Genomic DNA, 19,377 nt, shown 5'->3' on the forward strand with positions numbered 1-19,377 from the left:
ACCAGAGCTGAAGACTTTCTCCTGTACCATGTTAACATAACTAACTAACAGGTGAGATGATTACAAATGCTGTGAATAATTAATATCGTCATCTGTCAACTCAAATAAAGTTTGACTGTGAAACAGAAATGTGATGTGTTGCTTACAGTCACTATTTACTACCTGTACTCTTCTACATGCATGACATCAAATATATATAATATATAAATATCATCTGTTTAAACAGTGTAATTACATAAAGCCTTTGTGAAAGAACATGTTATATTTAGATGATGGGAGTACATGAAGCCTGTTCTGCTGGTTCTTGCAGACTAACAGTAGGAGCTACTTTGCTCAAGTTCGGTTGAGGAGGAGAGACAGTGACGCGCTGTGGGGCGGGGACGGCTAGCTGGACGTTCTCTCTGGTTCCACCAGGAAACCCTTATATGGCTAATTCTCTAACGACGTCAGAAGAGAAGGAAAAGCTGCGCAGCATTTTTCGACACCCATTTCCGGACAAACGGAGCAGGAGAAAAAGAGAGAGGATGGTCTTTTATGATACTATGGTGACTTGTAGACACACTGGGGACAGATATTGATGTTTAAAAGACATGGAAAAGTGCATTTTGCATAATAGGTGACCTTTAAACTAACCCTTACTCATTCAGCTGTTTGCCTCTACTAGCCCAACATACAACCACTTTTCCGAGACATGTTGACATGCTGCTCTAATTAATTACGGAGAAGCGAACATATGATGTGACTAATCAGTCGATCATCAACTGAATAAGACAGATCCTAACTAGATAAAGGGTACCAGTTACTAGTTACAACAAGTGCTTCCAGATTTCCTGGATTTACTCGAATAAATTGTCGGGCGTGTTAACGATCAATAGTTGGTTAATCGTTAAAAATAAAAGAAAGTGTTTTTCTATTGTAAAATCATTTTTAAACTCCTGGTGTGGCTCATAATCACTACAAAGTCCAAGTAAATTTGAGCGATAAATAAAATAATTATGAAATAATGAGTAATTATAAATAATGACTTCACTCAACTGACTTCATCATTACAGCCATAGCATTCTCTCCAACTAGCATTACTGCTTAAGGTGTCATCTTTTTTGAGGTCATGCTGGTGGCAATCCTGACAAAACAAATTCCAATCCATGTAACCTAAGCTCAGCATGATGGACTCTTATTACAGTGAAAAAAAACACATTAAAAGTCCACAGTCCAAACTGTGCTTTGCCCTTTGGTCATCAGGTTACTCTGGTTTTTCAATCTTGAGAACTCCTGAACATCTTTCCTCATTACTTTTATAATAGCTTGTTTTCTGGCTTGTCTCTTGTATTGAGCTCAGATTAAATTTCCATATACAGTATATACTGTACAGCAGTAGGCCATCATTTTCAGGTGTCACATTTGAGTTACAAACGCATCTGGTACACATGCAACCCATGTCCTATTTACTCTTTTCTTGTTGTTCAGGTAATGTAGGAGTGGAATCTTTCAACTTGTCTCCATCTTTTTTGCCCTTCTGTATGCCATCCTTAACGACATTTTCTGTGTCCATTTCTTATTTTTGGCTGGAACGCAGAAAGCGGGGGACAGACCTATAAACCCGAAAGTCTGTCACAGAGTGAGTGAGTGATGAAGTTACGCCATTGGTTGGGTCAAGTTGGCGTTTCCCAATTGATCATTGCTCTTTCAAAAATATATAGACGTGACAGTGTCTTTGCCACCAAGGCAAAAAACAAAAGAAATCTCTAATGAAAACAATATTTATCATTTAATCAGAGAAGAAACTAGCAGTTGTCAAGTGGTAGAAGATGTACAGTGTAGGTTTCAGTTTGTTCATGAATAAACTGCAGCTCCTCCAAGCAAAGTTCATGAGTCTTGCTTCCCAACTGATGTGTAAAGTGAAGGGGTCTAGCCCCGAAGTGAGCATCAACTTCGGCCCTGGAGACAAAATAAGGTCTCCCCAAAAATAAGGTCTCATTGTCATGGTATGCAACCTAGGTCCCGTCTGTTTAACAAAATAATGCAAACCATTGCCTGTTCACTCTGCAGTTGAACTTTTAATATCCAGGACTGACATTGTGATTAAAAAAATCGTAACACAATAAATCTTATTTGTTTATCAAAACAAGATGTTGTTTTCTCGTTGTATTCTAATTAGGGCTGTCAAATTTGTTTTTACGCCACTAATTTCTTCAACGCATTAACGCAACTTGTGATTTTTATGTTGTAGCGGCTCAGTTTTAAAGCTAGAGTAAAGATATTAAACTATAAAACCTGATGAATCCATCGGTACCAACCATGTCATACTAGCTGGTCATGAAGGAGGTTAAATAACGCTCCAAACTTATGCTACATTTTGGCGAGTATAAACTGTTGTGTCCATTTTCAAAGAGGTCCCTTGACCTCTGACCTCCAGATATGTGAATGTAAATGGGTTCTATGGGTACCCACGAGTCTCCCCTTTACAGACATGCCCACTTTATGATAATCACATGCAGTTTGGGGCAAGTCATAGTCAAGTCAGCACACTGACACACTGACAGCTGTTGTTGCCTGTTGGGCTGCAGTTTGACATGTTATGATTGGAGCATATTGTTTTATGCTAAATGCAGTACCTGTGAGGGTTTCTGGACAATATCTGTCATTGATCTGTGTTGCTAATTGATTTCCAATAATAAATCTATAGATTGACAGCCCTAATTCTAATCTCAGAACACTCCAAATGGCTTCATTTGCGTATTAAATCACAAAAAATTCAGGACACCCCCTACCTGATTTTAGTTTTGTGTCTTGTAGTCTTTTTCACTACTGTAGTGTTTGCGGGTCTGATACTAGCTTTCAGCCTAGTCTCGTTTCTGTCTACCTTTTCCCCCTCTGTAAATGATCAGCACTTCAAAGCTGCCATTGAGCTCCCAGGACACAGAATTTGCTGAGCCCAGCCTTACATTAGAGCTTATTCAATCGTAGCTACAGGTGTGCTGCCCCGCCAACTCCCAGAGGAAGGCAGACGCTTCAAACACACCAAAACACAACCTTCAAAAGGCTGCGTGTCATCAGCATTAATTCCTGGACACTGAAGAATCAGCAGAGTACTCTGTCATCTGAAACTGACTTTGAGGGAGAGAGAGAGAGAGAAAGATGGGGGGCGAGAGAGAGTGGGCAGTAAAACACACACTGTCATTCATACCTTCTCATTATATCCCTGAGTCATAGAGAAACCCGGAGCTGAGTTCACCGACACTGACATTCTCAACTGTTTGTGTGTGCCACTTGTGATCTGGACCATATGTTTTAATTTAATAGCTCCCAGTTGCCACATCACTGTGTTTGTGTTATGTAATTAGTTTTCATATATTTGTCTGTTTGTGAATACAGTATACTGTACATGAGAATGCATGGCTGTGTTTTCTCTGTGTTGAAGGCCAACGTTAAACCTATAATTACATCTTAGACTGTCTGACACAAACTCGACCCTGACCCTCTCTACACTTACAGTAGCTATATTTGACTATGTGTGCAGTGTGTTCAAGTACTGTATGACTTAGTGAAATATTTAGAGAGCACATGTGCTTGTGGTGACCTGTTCGCTGTTACATTTTATATTGATGAGCTATTGTCAGTTCAGAGTTAATTTTAATGCAATGCTCCATGATCACACATTATGCACTGGTCTCCTGTCAATCTGAAGGTACCCTGAAGGTAAACTTGGCGCAGAATTTGAGAAAAATAGTATGCCTGCCTTCAATTCAATATTTATGTATTTATTTACCCCTTGCTCCCACCAGCAGCAAAATAGCTGCCTGCTCCTGATCCCAGTCCCGATGGCGTCCTCTAAAGCAGAGCGCTGCACACACACACGGCCCCGCGGTCGCACATCGACGCAACTCACGGCTCGTATTAAAACACTGTCATTCTTAAAGTACCGGTACTAATATAATGGGGTATCATATGGTTTTTAATGGCAGGGTATTACGATACTGTGTTAAATCCAAACCAGTCAGGTTTCCGAGCTAAACATGATACTGTCACTGCTATTACTTTGGTTATACATGATATTGTATCTGCTCTTGACAAAAGGGAATATTGTGCTGCACTCTTTGTCGATCTAACAAAAGCATTTGACACTGTTGATCATGCTATGCTCCTACAGAGGCTATATGAAATTGGTTTTGATTATAAATCCTGTAAATGGTCTCATAGACAGCAATGTGTGATTTTGGGAAATGATTGTTCTGTACTGTCACCATGTCAAAGGGGGTTCCACGGGGGTCTATATTGGGTCCGGTCTTGTTCAAAATTTATATTAACATCAATATGTTCTTAACAATTTGTAACTCCCATCTTTATGCAGATGACACAGTTTTGTATTACTTGCTGATACTGCACACTCAGCCACTGAAATCCTACAGCAAGTCTTTGACAAATTGCAAAATACACTTTTTAATTTGAAATGAGTTCTGAATGCAAAGAAGACTAAATGTATGTTATTCTCTAGAGTCAGAGATGTTGTGGACAACAGTTTGAATATTACCACTCTGAATGGACGTAGTATTGACAGGGTCTCTGAGTATAAATACCGTGGCATCTGGCTGGACCCAAAACTTCAATTTAAATTTCACATTGACACACTTGTCAGGAAGCTACGACAAAAATGTTGATAATTGTACAGAAACAGAGCTAATTTTCCTGTTCAGTAGGAAGCAAATATTTGAGGCTGTTTTCTTGTCTGCCTTGGATGATGGTGACGTTATCTATAGACACGCCTCTGCCTCCACTCTCAAACCCTTAGATTCAGTTTATCACTCTGCCTTATAGATTTATTACCGCTGACAGTTATTCTACTCATCACTGCATCCAGTATGAAAAGGTTGGATGGGCGTCTCTAACAGTAAGATGCGACAGGCATTGGTATTTATTCATTTATAAAGCCCTTAATGGCAACTTACGGTCACACATTACGTCCTTATGTATGACGGTAAGTTGGTCCTTTAGTCATTATTTGACTCGTTCAAGTGATCGGATAAAGCTTGACGTCCTGCGTGCAAACACTAAATTTGGGGAAACTTTTGGTGTTTGTCCTGCAAAAACTTGTAACAGTTTACAAAACACATTAAAATTAAACACATTTGCACCTCTAGGTGATTTTAAATCCATGATTAGAAACTACTCCGCTGGATGTAACTGTTTTTGTGTTTTTATTTAGTTTTATTGTACATTCCGTTTTGTTGTATTCTCGACGTCATTGAAAATGAGGGCATGCCCTCAATGATTCCTTGAGATTTATTTAAAGGTTGAATGAATGAACAATACCTTTCTAGTATCGGTATACCGTGCAATATTACAATGTACTAGACATATTTTAAAGGTCACCTATTATGCAAAATGCACTTTTCCATGTCTTTTAAACATCAATATTTGTCCCCAGTGTGTCTACAGGTCACCATAGTATCATAAAAGACCATCCTCTCTCTTTTTCTCCTGCTCCGTTTGTCCGGAAATGGGTGTGGAAAATCACTTTGCAGCTTTTCCTTCTCTTCTGACGTCATTAGAGAATTGCAAGCCATGTAAGGGTTTCCTGGAACCAGAGCAGAACCTTCAGCTAACTGACCCCGCCCCACACTCTCAACCGAACTATGAGCAAAGTAGCTCCTGTTAGTCTGCAAGAACCAGCAGAACAGTCTTCATGTAATCCCATCATCTAAATATAACATGTTCTTTCACAAAGGCTTTATGTAATTACACTGTTTAAACAGCTGATATTTATATATTATATATATTTGATGTCATGCATGTAGAAGTATACAGGTAGTAAATAGTGACTTGTAAGCAACACAACACATTTCTGTTTCACAGTCAAACTTTATTTGAGTAGACAGATGACAATATTAATTATTCACAGCATTTGTAAACATCCTACCTGCAGTTATGATGACATGGTACAGGAGAAAGTCTTTCAGCTCCGGCACACTCCGGTAAGCTAAGCTCCGGTGGTCTGTAGTCATGGTAACACAGAGACAGCTACTACTGTAATTAATATACCATTACTCTGATCTTCCATACATTTATCAGGTGTCTTTTACCAGAAATAATGAACTGACTACTGTTTCACATCTTCTATTTTCCACCCTGATGGTCGCTGTGTTTACACACCGTCTCATAGCGGTAGCATGTAGCTAACCCGTTAGCATGTAGCTACATGCTAACAGGTTAGCTCTGTATCTCCATGTAAACAACTATTTGCTCACTGCTAATGTTTTCTTCTCCTCTGGGATGATTCTGTCGGTCATTTCTCACAGATGGATCTATAAAGACAGACGTAAAACAGAGTGTATGTTTACGGTTTACAGAGTTAATGCATAAGGTAAACACTGAGCTAACTAACAGAGATATAAATAGCATTATTTACCTGAGAGAAACCGTCAGGAAAACCTGGAATCTGGACCGCAGATGTTGTTCATTTGTCGCCGATTTCTGATCAGATTCCTCCGGTAACGTGCGCTGGGTGAAGTTTCTGGTTTATAAACTTTAAAGTGGTTTATAAGCTCTATTCTAGCTCCTCTTTCTCCGTTAGGGGAAAGAGGAGCGGGGGGGAGTGACTCTGTGTTGAGGACGTTTGATTGACAGAAACACTGACCAATCAGAGCAGAGTGGGAGGAGACAGGCTGTAAATCAGGATCTCTCAGACAGAGGCTAAATGCAGGCTGAGTGAGAGAGACACTATGAGAAGAATAAAGTTTTTTTTTAACATTGCAGCATGTAAACATGTTCTAGTGCAACATTAAAATACATCTATGAACCTGGAAATAAGCATAATATGAGCCCTTTAAAAAAAAAGTCGGGATCCTCAAAGTTATTACAATCCGTCCATCCAATTGTAGTTGAGACATTTCACTCAGATTTCAGTAGATAATTGAAAACTTTGATCTGCAGTGCGGTGCAGTAGAGGAAATGTCAGGGGATCACCAAAGACATTAGGATTTATCCTCTGCGGACCATGAATGTATGTTCAAAATTTTGAAGAGAGCATAGATAAGTTTCACTTTCAGTTCAGTTCCCTGTCAGAAAGGGCTGTCTCATGGCAAGATAAAGCGGTTAAAATATTCTAAATATAGTGTACACTTAAAACGGATATTGTTTTTTTGTAGATGAGCCTTTTTTTAGGTGGCTAAAATGCTTTTCGTTTACGGCCCCATTCACAGCAGTACATTGCTTTGCTCCTGCGTCGGTACTTCTGTCTGTTTCTCCAAGCTGGAGGCGTGCCGACCACCAACTACTGTAGGTAATACACTGGACTATGGAGAAGTACCTCACACAACCCTACTTCAAAACTCCCGAACTATCCCTTTATTCTGGAGCAAAGTGGTGGACCTACCAACCTCCTGACCAGCATTGCCATTCCTCGAGCCCAGCCACTAGTTTGGCTAAGAATTATGATACCCCATGTGATGTATTGTCGATGGCTTTGCCAACATGTCTTCAACCCTGTCATTACAGTGTGAGAATAGGGTGTCTTTATGTGTGTGTGTGTGTGTGTGTGTGTGTGTGTGTGTGTGTGTGTGTGTGTGTGTGTGTGTGTGTGTGTGTGTGTGTGTGTGTGTGTTTGGCATCTATCATTATAGTATTAGTCTAAACCTTTATTTTGGCATCAGCTGTATGAAGTGAGTAGCTGAGGCTCTTCTTTGGTAGACTTATTTGATAACCTGACAGCTTTCAGAGGTAAGCCTGTGATATGTTGCTCTGTTAATAATTCCAAAGGACTAAAGCTCTCATACTGGTTATTTTTAACTATTTGGCTTATAATATTAATTTGAAAGCCTTTAATTTTAAAAAGATACATACTGTATGTTTTGTCCTTCCACTTCGGTAAAGCATTTGTCTTTTCAGACCAGTGGTTTACTTCAGTGTGACACAACAACCTGTGTTACAACAAGCTGTTTGTTTAGTATCGGCAATTAAATTAATGCTGAACAGGAACCCAAATTAATTCATTTGGAGCAGTTGCTTTGATGACAAGCCAATTTCTGTTAAATTATAATGAGTAGGGATGATAAAAGAAATATTAATAATTAATTCAAAAGCTGAGCAAAACTCAGGAGCGGCTCATCACTTTAAGGAGAAAAGCGTGACCAACTTAACAGTCCACCTTAAGAGAGTCTGAGCCGACGTTACAGATACAGGAAGTTGGCTCCGGTCTTGAGCGGAGGAGTTGTAGCCTCGTAGCATTTATTCACCAACAAATAAACTGTACACACACTGCTACAGCTACGTTCACAGCTATAACGCCACCGACAACCCCACACTCACCGCCGCCACACACACGGTCTGTCGGTCCCTCGCTAAAGTTATGCTGGGCTGACACACGGTTGAAAACCTGCTAAACTAAACTAAACTAAATGATGCAGTGGTGTAGGCGGACTTTTACTGGGAAAGTGGGTGCATATCCGCAACACTACAGACAGCACCGTGGCTGTTACAGTAACTCTCCTGACGGTGAACTGGAGACAGTGAACGCAGCACCGTGGCTGCTACAATAACTCTCCTGAAGGTGAAATATAGACAGTGAACGCAGCACTGTGGCTGCTACAGTAACTCTCCTGACGGTGAACTGGGGACAGTGAATGCAGAACCGTGGCAGCTACAGTAACTCTCCTGACGGTGAACTGGAGACAGTGAACGCAGCATCGTGGCTGGTTCAGTAACTCTCCTGACGGTGAACTGGAGACAGTGAATGCAGCATCGTGGCTGCTACAATAACTCTCCTGACGGTGAGCTGGAGACAGTGAACGCAGCACCGTGGCTGCTACAGTAACTCTCCTGACGGTGAACTGGAGACAGTGAGCGCAGCACCGTGGCTGCTACAGTAACTCTCCTGACGGTGAGCTGGAGACAGTGAACGCAGCACCGTGGCTGCTACAGTAACTCTCCTGACGGTGAACTGGAGACAGTGAGCGCAGCACCGTGGCTGCTACAGTAACTCTCCTGACGGTGAACTGGAGACAGTGAACGCAGCACCGTGGCTGCTACAGTAACTCTCCTGACGGTGAACTGGAGACAGTGAACGCAGCACCGTGGCTGCTACAGTAACTCTCCTGACGGTGAACTGGAGACAGTGAACGCAGCACCGTGGCTGCTACAGTAACTCTCCTGACGGTGAACTGGAGACAGTGAACGCAGCACCGTGGCTGCTACAGTAACTCTCCTGACGGTGAACTGGAGACAGTGAGCGCAGCACCGTGGCTGCTACAGTAACTCTCCTGACGGTGAACTGGAGACAGTGAACGCAGCACCGTGGCTGCTACAGTAACTCTCCTGACGGTGAACTGGAGACAGTGAACGCAGCACCGTGGCTGCTACAGTAACTCTCCTGACGGTGAACTGGAGACAGTGAACGCAGCACCGTGGCTGCTACAGTAACTCTCCTGACGGTGAACTGGAGACAGTGAACGCAGCACCGTGGCTGCTACAGTAACTCTCCTGACGGTGAACTGGAGACAGTGAACGCAGCACCGTGGCTGCTACAGTAACTCTCCTGACGGTGAACTGGAGACAGTGAACGCAGCACCGTGGCTGTTACAGTAACTCTCTTGACGGTGAACTGGAGACAGTAAACCAGCAACGTGGCTGGTACAGTAACTCTCCTGACGGTGAACTGGAGACAGTGAACGCAGCACCGTGGCTGCTACAGTAACTCTCCTGACGGTGAACTGGAGACAGTGAACGCAGCACCGTGGCTGCTACAGTAACTCTCCTGACGGTGAACTAGAGACAGTGAACGCAGCACCGTGGCTGCTACAGTAACTCTCCTGACGGTGAACTGGAGACAGTGAACGCAGCACCGTGGCTGTTACAGTAACTCTCCTGACGGTGAACTGGAGATAGTGAACGCAGCACCGTGGCTGCTACAGTAACTCTCCTGACGGTGAACTGGAGACAGTGAACGCAGCACCGTGGCTGCTACAGTAACTCTCCTGACGGTGAACTGGAGACAGTGAACGCAGCACCGTGGCTGCTACAGTAACTCTCCTGACGGTGAACTGGAGACAGTGAACGCAGCACCGTGGCTGCTACAGTAACTCTCCTGACGGTGAACTGGGGACTCCGTTGTCTGTTGTGCTCATACACTGCAGCTGGCGCACCGCTGCATGCGACGCATTCATCTTTTCGGTTAAGGGTTAATAATCGGTTAACGAGGGTCGGTTATTGGATAAATTTTCTTTTCAAAATTAGCATCCCTATAATGAGTTTAAATAACTTATATTGTTAAAGCTATGACTTGACTGAATAATAAAGTAAGGGCTTTATACGCCATTAAACTGAAGCGTGGAGCAGGAAAAATGAGAGTAAAAGCAATAAATTTAGTTTTCAGACTAGCAAAAATTACAAGTTTCAACTCACATCAACTCGAGGCCTAAGTATTTAACCCTAAAGTAAGTAAAATACTTAGGCCCAGAGGAATTGTAAAGCACTGACAGATTTTTTAAACAAGTTGCATCACACACACTTTGTATTCTCAAATCCAGCCACACGCAAACTACAAAATTAGAAAATAGCCGTGCATACAGTAACTGCTTCTACCTGCAATTTGTATCCAACTCTTCTTTATGTGTACAGCCTCAGGGGTCTAAAAGCCACATTCCCACTAGACGTAAACCTACAACTGTCCTTCAACCCATTTGGCTAAACAATGTTTGCCACTGCTGTTTCAAAAATCTTCTGTTTTTCTTCACTTCCTTCCCAGTGCTCAACAATAGGGATTGTCCGATTGCCCGGGGCAAGTAAAATATCACGTCAGGCTAGTGAATCTTGCAACTGCAAGTGAGTTCCAGAGCTGATGATGGAGGTAGCTAAGGAGTGAGCCATTTCACTTCCTTTTCATCTCTGTTGAGAGTTGCACATGCGCAGTATCAATCGGGCACTCTCGAGAAAATGGCGGCGGTAAAGACAAAGTTCATAAGTTGAAGCACAAGTGAGCGTTTCAGTTATCCAGGAAACAGGAGATTAGTTGGGTGGCGTTAGAGGATGTGGACAAAACTGCAACTATGTAGTGTTGCAAGTTTGAGAGCAAAGTCAAGTCAAGTTTCCGAAAAATATGGCTGGAGTGCCATAACAAGAGCCAACAGCATCTCTCTCTCGCATGACAGCTAAGAGGGCTGCTGACAACCCTCTTCCGGGGCCAGCAAGGCGGAGCAGCGAGGCAAAGCACTTCTACTGGCCGGGGCCGCTGCTGCCGGGTGCAGAGCTCTTCACCTCCCACCAGAGCTCCAACTGCAGTTCAGGAGCTCTGAGCTGGAGGCATTTTTGGTGAACCTGCATGATTTCGTCTGATTTCGTTCCTTTGTTTATTTGATCTCAGCTTTGTGACGCCCCGAAGTAACTTTTGGTGGTACTTATTTTGATTTACACAAGCATGCAAACGGAAAAGATACCAGAGTAAATTTGATCCTAGTGATTATATCTTTCCATTGCATACTGTAGTCCTTGCTGTTGGCATCTTGAAGCTATGTTGCCTGGTGCCCAGAAACTATGTAATAATAATACACACTGCGGCACCTGGCTAAATGCACCCGGCGGTTCTTTTCGTCAAGTTTGTCTGACCTAGCAACAGTAACTAAGGGGGGTGGGACTTAGGATTGGTCAATTATGGTAGAATTGGTAGAATATTGATATATGTAATTGTCAGGATTTGTCTTTTAGCGGAGTTGTTCTGTGTACTGTGCAGCGTTTAAAGAGCGTCTAGACTGTGTGAGAATGAAACTGACTGATGGGTGGCAGCTTCAGAAGGAGTAGTAGATCCTGCACAGGGCTGAATCCAAGCAACAATAAATCACACACACACACACACACACACACACACACACACACACACACACACACACACACACACAGACCTTCTCATTACAACCCTGAGTCATACAGAAACTGTGCAGGTGAGCTCACCAGTGTTAATGCATCCGTAGTGTGTTTGTGTGACTATTTTGGCTGTATGAAAACATATTTATACCTATGATATGAAAGTAATATATGATGGTAATTGTCAATCAGTCAAGAGAAGCGTGGAGTTGCTAAAAGAGGTTTTAATTTGGACATTTGTAAAGTCAACAGGGGTGAACATATTGTCAGACCTGCAATACCTGACTAATTTATTTCAGAATAGCATGTGTTCCTATCTAGTCAGTCTTTGGGTGGCTAACCGGAGACACGCTGTGACATGTCAGTGTTTTGAAGTTGACTGTGGAAGGGAACCTCTCCTTAACCGATGTCTGACAGTGATTGAGATAGATCGGAGGGAGGGAAGGAAGGAGAGAGACATGAGGCAGGGCGAGAGAGCTATGGGCTACAGGGGGGGGGGGGAGGGTGTGTCTGGGAAATGGAGTTGTTTTAACATCAAAGATAACCGTGCGCAGGACGCTGCAAAGACCTCGCATTAGGCCAGGAGACACTGCACTTTATCATCGGCTTTTCCTGTTTGGCAGAAGCCTTATCCTGGAAGCTTGTGTTAAAACACTGACATACACTGTTACAAATTAGAAGTCAACATAACCTCCTGGCCTCCCGCATGACACCAACCCACACTGACGTGCATCCCAGTGAGGAAACACATACAAGCTGGACCAAAATCATTGATGCTACTATTGTAACAAATTTCAGAGTAAAATAACAGTAAAATGCTGGCAGCAGGGACGCCAGCACTTTACTGTTATTTTACAGAGCAGCTACTGTAACTATTTTGACAGTATTTTACTGTATATTAGGTTACAGTACACAGCAGTTGGATAACTGGATTTTACTGTAGTTTGACAGTATATGCCAGCATGTTACTGTTTATTTACAAAAGGTAATAAAATCTGCTACTTTTGCATTTAATTCCCCACAAATTAAAAAAAAGTAGAAAACATGCAAATACACATTCAATACATTTTTGGTGTAATTTATTTATAAAGAACAGTGTAATAGAAGCCTGTTCCGTCCAAATGTCACGTTCAAGAACAGTCAGTCAAAAATAAGCAGTAGGCTATGAGCACTTTGATTAATAAAATGTGTTATTAACAAAACAGAAACATGAGAAATAATCATCAGTACGATGTAGATCTAGAGTGACTCACCAGCACGCAAAGATGTGAAGGAATGATAGTGAGTATTTCCACCGCTTGACAGAAAATACTGTATTATGCTGATAAATTACAGTTAACTACTGCCATGGTTAACTGACGACATTAACTGTTAATTTACATGCAAATGATGAATATTTAACAGTATTTTACAATTATTATGAAATACTGTAAGATACTGTAATGTCTTAATGTACTTTTGCACTTTGTCACAATGTTCTTGAATGTTTATGTAAAGCACTTTGAATTGCCCTGTTGCTGAAATGTGCTCTACAGATAAAGCTGCCTTGCCTTGCATTACTGTAGTAAATCCACCGTAAATTTACAGCAATTCATTGCAGTGTACTATTGTAAACTCTGGTCCAGTGACTGACTAGTTAATCTGACTGGATGAACACATATGGCAAAGACTTTATAACTTTCTTTGACAAAGAAGAAAATGATCAACTGTAATTCAACAAGTCAATTGTACAGTGTTTACCAGTTTTATTGTACATACTGCAGGACAGCAGATGGTGTTGCCATTCTGTGTGAATGGGTGAACAAGGTCATTAAGTACACTAGACCTAAATAGCATCTTCTGCTATTTAGCTTAGCTTAGCTTTAACTTCTTTAGAAAGCGTCCATGCTCATTAACCATTTGATTAACATAACAAAACTAGGGCTGGGACGATATGCTTATCTCCTGATTCGATACTATCACAAACGTTTTTTGCGATTTTACAAGTATTGTGATTCGATATTGCGATTTATTGCAATTTTTGTTATCTTTTTTAACACTAGACCATGGGAAAAAGTTGAATCATCTCAATCTCTAAATGAATCCAGTAAGAATGTTTGATTTTCAGCATGTATGTAGTCAGAGATGTCCTGAAGTCAAATATATCAGGATCATTGTCAGGAATTATTTATTACATGTATTTTCCAGCAACCCAAAAATCAAAGAATAAAGACATTTCCCTCACAGATTAGTGGTATTTTCTTTTTAATTTATAAGGGACATGTAATGTTTTATACTTCTGGTGAATATAATCCATCAACCTTATTTCCATAGATGTATTTTGTATATACAGTTCCCTTTGTTAACACCTTATTTTGAAAAGTGGACGTAGTCCCACGTGTCTACTTCCTCTAACTTCTCCAAGGTGGTCTCTAGCTCTCCCGTCAGCTCCGTTCTCTTTATCCATCCACGGTCAGCTCCATCGGGGCCGTTTCAATGCAGAGAACATAAATGTCAGTATCTGGGTGCTCTACAGTTGTAGCGTCGGCCTGTTTGACCACGGAGACGAGAGCGACGGCCGGCTCCACCGCCACGTTACCGCCATACCACCTGGTTGATGAGAACAGAGGTGGTGGTTGGAAAAGCCAAAAGAATGATCCACAGTAAACTGAAAGGCTCAATAGAGCTAAAGGGGACTCTTTTGGTGGTATAACTCATGTTATACTCATGTTATATATCCATCCATCCATCTTCAACCGCTTATCCGGGATCGGGTCGCGGGGGCAACAGCTCCAGCAGGGGACCCCAAACTTCCCTTTCCCGGGCCACATTAACCAGCTCTGACTGGGGGATCCCGAGGCGTTCCCAGGCCAGAGTAGAGATATAATCTCTCCACCTAGTCCTGGGTCTTCCCCGTGGTCTCCTCCCAGCTGGTCGTGCCTGGAACACCTCCCAAGGGAGGCGCCCAGGAGGCATCCGTGCTAGATGCCCGAACCACCTCAACTGGCTCCTTTCGACGCAAAGGAGCAAGGACTCTACTCCGAGTCCCTCACGGATGACTGAGCTTCTTACCCTATCTCTAAGGGAGACGCCAGCCACCCTCCTGAGGAAACCCATTTCGGCCGCTTGCACCCGCGACCTCGTTCTTTCGGTCATGACCCAACCCTCATGACCATAGGTGAGAGTAGGAACGAAGATTGAACGGTAGATCGAGAGCTTTGCCTTCCGGCTCAGCTCTCTTTTCGTCACAACGGTGCGGTAAAGCGAATGCAATACCGCCCCTGCTGCTCCGATTCTCCGACCAATCTCACGTTCCATCGTCCCCTCACTCGCGAACAAGACCCCGAGATACTTAAACTCCTTCACTTGGGGTAAGGACTCATTCCCTACCCGGAGTAGGCAATCCACCGGTTTTCTGCTGAGAACCATGGCCTCAGATTTAGAGGTGCTGATTCTCATCCCGACTGCGGCACACTCGGCTGCGAACCGATCCAGTGAGTGCTGGAGGTCGCAGACCGATGATGCCAACAGGACCACATCATCTGCAAAAAGCAGCGATGAGATCCTCAGCACACCGATCTGCAAACCCTCCTCCACCCGACTACGCCTCGATATCCTGTCCATGAATATCACGAACAGGATTGGTGACAAAGCGCAGTCCTGGCGGAGGCCAACCCCCACCGGAAACGAGTCCGACTTATTGCCGAGGATCCGAACACAGCTCTCGCTTTGGGCGTACAGGGATTGGATGGCCCTGAGAAGTGCCCCCCTCACCCCGTACTCCCGCAGCACCCCCCACAGTATCTCCCGGGGGACCCGGTCATATGCCTTCTCCAAGTCCACAAAACACATGTAGACTGGATGGGCATACTCCCAGGCCCCCTCCAGGATCCTCGCGAGAGTGAAGAGCTGGTCCGTTGTTCCACGGCCAGGACGGAATCCGCATTGTTCCTCTTCGATCTGAGGTTCGACTATCGGCCGAACCCTCCTTTCCAGCACCTTGGAGTAGACTTTACCAGGGAGGCTGAGCAGTGTGATACCCCTGTAATTGGCACACACTCTCTGGTCCCCCTTTTTGAAAAGGGGAACCACCACCCCGGTCTGCCACTCCTTAGGCACTGTCACCGACTTCCACGCGGTGTTGAAGAGACGTGTCATCCAAGACAGCCCCTCCCCACCCAGAGCCTTCAGCATTTCTGGGCGGATCTCATCAACCCCCGGGGCTTTGCCACTGTGGAGTTGTTTGACTACCTCAGTGACTTCCACCAGGGTAATTGATGATGGTCCCCCATCAGCTTCCAGCTCTGCCTCTACCATAGAGGGCGTATTGGTCGGATTCAGAAGTTCCTCAAAGTGCTCCTTCCACCGCCCGATTACCTCCTCAGTTGAGGTCAACAGTGTCCCATCCTTACTGTACACAGCTTGGATGGTTCCCCGTTTCCCCCTCCTAAGGTGCCGGATGGTTTTCCAGAAGCACTTTGGTGCCGACCGAAAGTCCTTCTCCATAGCTGCTCCGAACTCCTCCCACACCCGCTGCTTTGCCTCCGTCACGGCAGTGGCTACTGCTCTTCGGGCCCGTTGGTACCCTGCAACTGCCTCCGGAGACCTCCGAGATAACATATCCCGGAAGGCCTCCTTCTTCAGTCGGACGGCTTCCCTGACCACCGGTGTCCACCACGGTGTTCGAGGGTTGCCGCCCCTTGAGGCACCTAAGACCTTAAAACCACAGCTCACCGCCGCAGCTTCAGCAATGGAAGCTTTGAACATCGTCCACTCGGGTTCAATGCCCCCAACCTCCACAGGGATGCCAGAAAAGCTCCGCCGGAGGTGTGAGTTGAAGATCTCTCGGACAGGGGCCTCCTCCAGACGTTCCCAGTTCACCCTCACTACGCGTTTGGGCTTACCAGGTCTGTCCAGACTCTTCCCCCACCCTCTGACCCAACTCACCACCAGATGGTGATCAGTTGACAGCTCCGCCCCTCTCTTCACCCGAGTGTCCAAAACATGCGGCCTCAGATCAGACGATACGATTACAAAATCGATCATCGACCTTCGGCCTAGGGTGCTCTGGTACCACGTACACTTATGAGCATCCTTATGTTCGAACATGGTGTTCGTTATGGACAATCCATGACTAGCACAGAAGTCCAACAACAAACGACCACTCGGGTTTAGATCAGGGAGGCCGTTCCTCCCAATCACGCCACTCCAGGTGTCTCCATCGTTGCCCACGTGCGCGTTGAAGTCTCCCAGGAGAACTATGGAGTCCCCTACTGGAGCCCCATACAGGACTCCATTCAGGGTCTCCAAGAAGGCCGAATACTCCGAACTGCTGTTTGGTGCATACGCACAAACAACAGTCAGAGTTTTCCCCCCCATAACCCGAAGGCGTAGGGAGGCGACCCTCTCGTCCACCGGGGTAAACTCCAACATAGCGGCACTCAGCCGGGGATTTGTGAGTATCCCCACACCCGCCCGGCGCCTCACACCATGGGCAACTCCAGAGAAGAATAGAGTCCAACCCCTATCCAAGAGTACGGTTCCAGAACCGAGGCTGTGCGTAGAGGTAAGCCCTACCAGATCCAACTGATAGCGCTCCACCTCCCGCACAAGCTCCGGCTCCTTCCCCCACAGAGAGGTGACGTTCCACGTCCCCAGAGCCAGCCTCTGCCGCCCGGGTTCAGTCCGTCGAGGTCCCTGGCCTTCACTGCCACCGGTGTGGCAGCGCACCCGACCCAAGCGGTTCTTCCCGCAGGTGGTGAGCCCACAGGATGGAGAGGAGGGGGGTGCCACGTTCCTTCTTCGGGGTATCCCCGGCCGGGCTCAGTGGCAAGCCCGGCCACCAGACGCTCGTTGACGGGCCCTCCGTCTGGGCCTGGCTCCAGACGTGGGCCCCGGGCTTCCTCCGGGCCGGGTAACTTCTCCTCTGCCTCGTGTCGTCATTGGGGTTTTTGTGAACCATTCTTAGTCCGGCCCCTCACCTAAGACCAATTTGCCATGGAAGACCCTACCAGGAGCACGAGGCTCCAGACAACACAGCCCTCAGGGTCATAGGGACACACAAACCTCTCCACCACGTTAAGGTGATGGTTCCCGGAGAGGGCATGTTATATAGTCACCTACATTTTTTATATTTTAAATGGTCTCTGTTAAATACTTTTAAAAAATCTTAGAAAGGAACTTTAAAAATAATATTCCACTGATTTAGTACTGTACTTCTATGACACTGTCTGACTCATGATGGACAGGATCAAAATAGATGCAGCAGAAGCAGAGATATCATCTTTTTTTATTCCATGCATTCTTCTTCCTTGTCAAAAACTTGCACCTAAATTACCCACAATGCAACTTGACCTCCAACATTTCAGTAGGAGATTTTGGTGTGTGCTAGTAGCGGCTAATGGAGCCTTTTGTATTAAATCTGTGGTGGTCTCTTTTTCAGAACAGTGTCAAAAACAGAAGGCCACACTGCCAACCCAAGTCAGTGGAGGTAAAGAAAAAGAAAACGGATCAACACCTTCAGAAGGAGAAAAGACCACAGAGAAAGATGAGCGTGTGTACCTCGACATTTTTAACATTTGTCTAATTCTATTTTGTGTGCTAGGACAATATTAGTCTATGCAACAGGTCTAGACCTCCCACATCCATATATCTTAGCCTGGCTGTTGAATGGTCCCAGCTAATACAGGAACAAAGATGTCATTGGCTCTAAATCACTATCAATTCAGCAGAACATAAGGCAGATTTGCATGCAAAACGTTGACAAGTACAAGCCTGCATAGTAGTGCATTAAGTCACAGTTATGTAATAAGACAAGCCTTAGATATATTTGAACTAAATTGCTTGTCATTGGTTGACTGAAAGATTGAAGACCTTAAACAATACGTTAGCCGGAGGCTAGAGAAGCTCTATTGTACAACAAGCGCACACTTCCAGTTTTGCCACCACTGACCAAACATACTGGATACTTTCTGCACATTTGCCTCGAGTAAAATAGTTTTTTTTTGTCAGAGCAAGTCTGTTGCTCTCTTACCACTCGATGGCCAAATGAATGGTAAAATAAACCTCTGTCACATATAGAAAGTATATCAGGGTTACACCTGCTGCCGCAGCCCTGCCTGGCACCCACTACTACTACCATTTTTATCAGCCTTATTTCTATTATTATTACTGCTACTATTATTATTAGTAGTCATATTTCTATTAATATTACTGATATTATTACTGATATTTCTATTATCGCTCTATTATATCCACCGCTTTTGATTATTGTTATTAGTCCTAGTCCGCCTGCCCAGAGCTTTGTTCTGCCCAACGTTTCTACCTGTTAAAGGGAAGGTTTGTCTTGCCACAGTTTTATCACACCTAGTGCACGCTCATGAGGGATCTCCTGTTGGCTCTCTAGATTATAGAGTACGGTATAGACCTGCTCTATATGAGAAGCATCTTGAGATAACTTCTGTTGTGATTTGACGCTATATAAAAATATATTGAATTGAATTGAATAACCATTAGTACTGTGTTTTTAACCATGTTTACATCAGGTAT

The 19,377-nt window shown here is 44.3% G+C and overlaps 1 protein-coding gene across 1 annotated transcript in view; it reads left to right on the plus strand.

The window, feature by feature from the left end:
* The window catches only part of LOC141765486 (uncharacterized), a 201,719-nt gene that overhangs the window by 106,886 nt on the left and 75,456 nt on the right, over nt 1-19,377 (plus strand). Inside the window, exon 11 of the mRNA XM_074631483.1 lies at nt 18,272-18,382. Coding sequence (XP_074487584.1) covers nt 18,272-18,382 — 111 coding nt within the window. The remainder of the gene's footprint in view (nt 1-18,271; nt 18,383-19,377) is intronic.

Source organism: Sebastes fasciatus, chromosome 4 (assembly GCF_043250625.1).
Source record: "Sebastes fasciatus isolate fSebFas1 chromosome 4, fSebFas1.pri, whole genome shotgun sequence".
Classification (NCBI taxonomy): Eukaryota; Metazoa; Chordata; class Actinopteri; order Perciformes; family Sebastidae; genus Sebastes; species Sebastes fasciatus.